The 3,422-nt window shown below is 39.5% G+C and overlaps 1 protein-coding gene across 1 annotated transcript in view; it reads right to left on the bottom strand.

The window, feature by feature from the left end:
- Positions 1 to 2,556, bottom strand: part of LOC122546583 (2'-5'-oligoadenylate synthase-like protein 1) — a gene marked incomplete at its 5' end in the record, with an annotated part of 10,483 nt that extends 7,927 nt beyond the window's left edge. Inside the window, 2 exons of the mRNA XM_043685267.1 lie at positions 1,583 to 1,758; positions 2,389 to 2,556. Of these exons, the coding sequence (XP_043541202.1) occupies positions 1,583 to 1,758; positions 2,389 to 2,556 (344 nt within the window). The remainder of the gene's footprint in view (positions 1 to 1,582; positions 1,759 to 2,388) is intronic.
- Between the last annotated feature and the right edge of the window lie 866 nt (positions 2,557 to 3,422).

Genomic DNA, 3,422 nt, shown 5'->3' with positions numbered 1-3,422 from the left:
CAGACACAACATGACATTAAAATTATTCATGCCAACTCCCACCTTGTACTTCTGTTTCTGCCTCTGTGGACCTTAACATTCCTGACGTGGCCTCCATTTTTCTTACATCCCCTCCCACGGACATATCTTGTTTGTGTTTTGTTGTCTTTGCTCTCAGCAGCATGGACCCATTTTCTCCTTTTCATGCCTTTAATTGTAACTGGTTTTATCCCTGGCAATCTCTCCTTCACCACCATTAGCCACCCTTCACATTTTGCTCTGGGTTCCCTCACTATTTGTTTGAGTCACTTCTCCTGCCCATCTGTCAACAGCATAAAAACCACAATTTTCTCATCCTTTCAGCTCTGAAGTAGAGTCAGATTGGACTTAAAATGTTGGTTGAAATTGTTAATTTTTGCTTCTATTTCCCAGGGACAGGAACAAGGGCTAATTTCCATCTCATCATTTTACAGTTGTTCTTTCAGCATTGAATGAACTGACATTTGATTCCATTAGTTCTGCATTTTGGAACTCTGGGTACTAAACCATTGGATGCAGCCTTTGCTCTTGTGAAGATTAATCACGTTAATACAATTTTCATTTGCCTGTTCAAATAACCTGAGATGATCAATCCAGGCACAAGGGAATGTAAAAGACTAAGGATGAAATCCCATGTCTTCACTTTAAATATAAAACCATGTTCAAATATAGAGAATAGAATGGAATCCCTGCAGTCCGGAGACAGGCCCTTCGGACCAACAAGTCCACATCAACGCTCCAAAGAGTATCCCACCCAAGCCCATTCATCTACTCTATTATTCTACATTTACACATAACTAATTAACACATCCCTGAACACTATGGGCAATTTAGCATGGCCAATTCACCTAACCTGCACATCTTTAGACTGTGGAAGGAAACCAGAGCGCCCGGAGGAAACATGTAGACACAGGGAGAATGTGCAGACTCCGCACAGACAGTCGCCTGAGGCTGGAATCAAAACCGGGTGCCTGGTGCTGTGAGGCAGCAGTGCCAACCACTGAACCACTGTGCTGCCCAAATATGTGCAGGTTAAAGGACTGGCCTCCACCCCTGATCTGTAATCAATTTCAATACAGCTCCTCCACACAATATGGCATCAGGGAATTTTTTTCATGACTACACTAGAGAATCAAGATCTGATTCTGAGATGTATTTAACCTAAGCTGAAGGTGTACAGGATCTGCCCTTTCTCTAAAGTCATTCTAGCAACTTCGAGTAAAGCCAGTTTCTTGAAGAGAGGAGGTTAAATTGTTCAACTTTTAAAAATATGGGTACTTCTTTTATATGGCTTCAGACAGCAACCAGATCTTTTATTGCACATTTAGCAGAGGCTGGAGGAGCTCTGAGAGAAACCGCTCATAGGAGCACTCCTTCAAAGATTCTGCCAATGCCCTTCTATGCAAACAAGCATTCTAGGCAAGTGTTCACAGGTTTTTAATAAGGACGAAGCCCGAATTCATCAGTCATATTTGTCAATGATATAACTATAGAAACACCATCTTTTTATATGTGGCGCTACAATCTCCCTACATTCTTCAAGCCATGTTCCCCAGTCACTCACCTCTTTGTACCAATATTTTAGCAGGCGAATCAAGTCTTTAAGTTTTGCATTACGTTGCTTCACAAAATTCCTCTGAAGCTCAGTAAAACATGCAGAAAATTCCCCACATGGATCACCATTTTCGCTTACGAATTTTATTAGCCTGAGATGGGCTGTATTTCCATTTGATGATCCTTCTGTAGGAAATTAAACATTTGATGAGGAACAGAAACTGTGGCATTTGTGGTCAGATATAAGCTAGAGATTGAACACCTAAGCATTTACATCCTTTCTCACTGTCTAAACACACCTCCCCAATTAAGCTGCAATTTACTCAACTTAACTCACTACACATGTGGTTCACAATCTGTTCTCCTTTAAGCTAGAGACATTAAATGCAGATTTGATCACTACTTCAAACATCTCAGTTCAGTTTGCAAATATAAGCTAAGCCTGTCATACAAATAGACAAATTAAAATTAAGAGTTGGCACTCGACTTCATGAGCTTGCTCTCCTGCTCAATAAGATCACGGTTCAATCTGATTATTCCACATTCTGATCTGTCTTTGATCCCTTTTTCATATCTTTTTCATGTGCATGTCCTCTATCATATTGTTAAAAAAAATGCAATTTAAGGATGATTGCCACTACTGAGATGTTTGGGCCTAGATAAATATACAAAAGCTAATTGCTCCATCGCCTTAACTAGAAACAGGACATGTTATGAAACAATGTGAATAATAGTCAATCTCCTTGACTAGCAGAGGTTTGTGAAAGAACTAAAATTATACTGGAGCTTAAAAATTACATGAACATAAATTCTTACCCAGTGCATCAAAGGCTGGCAAAATATCAAATTTCACACTGTCTGAGTATTTCTTCTTTGATTTTAGAGCAAAGCTCAATGATTTTGGTGGGATGTTGCTGTTCGATACAAGAGTTATGTTGATGTCACTAATCTTATTAGCAATGCTTCGTGCACACTCTGTCAATACTTATTGACATCCTTCAAGAATTTCCTCTCTCTTGTTTCTCTGCTCCTCAAAACTCTGGAAAAAGTTGAGGAAGACAACAAGATCTGCATCTGAACCATTCCTTAAAGCCGTTCCTTTGCCTGAAGACCCTCCCTGCAGAGGAGAAAGGATAGAAAAAATATTTGTGAACATTTCAATGATCAACGAATTTGGCCATTTCAGAAATTTTAAATACATTTGTCTAAGCACTGCTGGCTATCTATCTATACCATTGTGTTAGGGACAGCATTCACATCGGTATACTTTTTGCTGCTATTTCCATGGTGTTTTTCTCCTCTTGTCCTCTTTTTGTGAAGGTGCCATCACATGATAGGTCACAGCACTACAAGGTTGCAAGATGGAGGAAAACATTGTCGCTGTACGAGCTGCTCTTTCTTTGAGGTATTTTCAGTGTTGGAGCTGATTTCCTTGAATTCTATGATCAGTAATTATTGTTTTATAAGCTGTTGCATTGTTTTGGAACTTTGGGGAAAAAATGATCAAAATAACAGCACTTTAAAAAGGAGGAAGGGAGCTCAAGGCAGGTGAGTCAAATGGAGCAGTAAATCTGCACAGCTGTCTGACTCAATAGTAGAGGTAAAAACAACCTACACAGCTAACTGCCTCTGCTGCTTGGTTTCAAGTATCTCTGCACATTGTTCATTCTTTTTAGACAAACTCCAAACAGTGAAATTCACAACCGACCTTGGAGAAACCTTACAGGAGGGGTGCAGCAAAGTAGCAAATTTTTCAGTGTAACCTTACTGGTTTTGTAAATCTACAATAGTGAGCAGAGTGGGTTTTTTTTGATTTTTTTTATTGAGATCTGTCTCTGGATTAAACTTTT

This window comes from Chiloscyllium plagiosum, unplaced genomic scaffold (genome assembly GCF_004010195.1).
Source record: "Chiloscyllium plagiosum isolate BGI_BamShark_2017 unplaced genomic scaffold, ASM401019v2 scaf_63282, whole genome shotgun sequence".
In the NCBI taxonomy this organism is placed as follows: domain Eukaryota; kingdom Metazoa; phylum Chordata; class Chondrichthyes; order Orectolobiformes; family Hemiscylliidae; genus Chiloscyllium; species Chiloscyllium plagiosum.
Note: the sequence above shows the minus strand (reverse complement) of the source record. Positions and strands in the feature narration are given on the sequence as shown.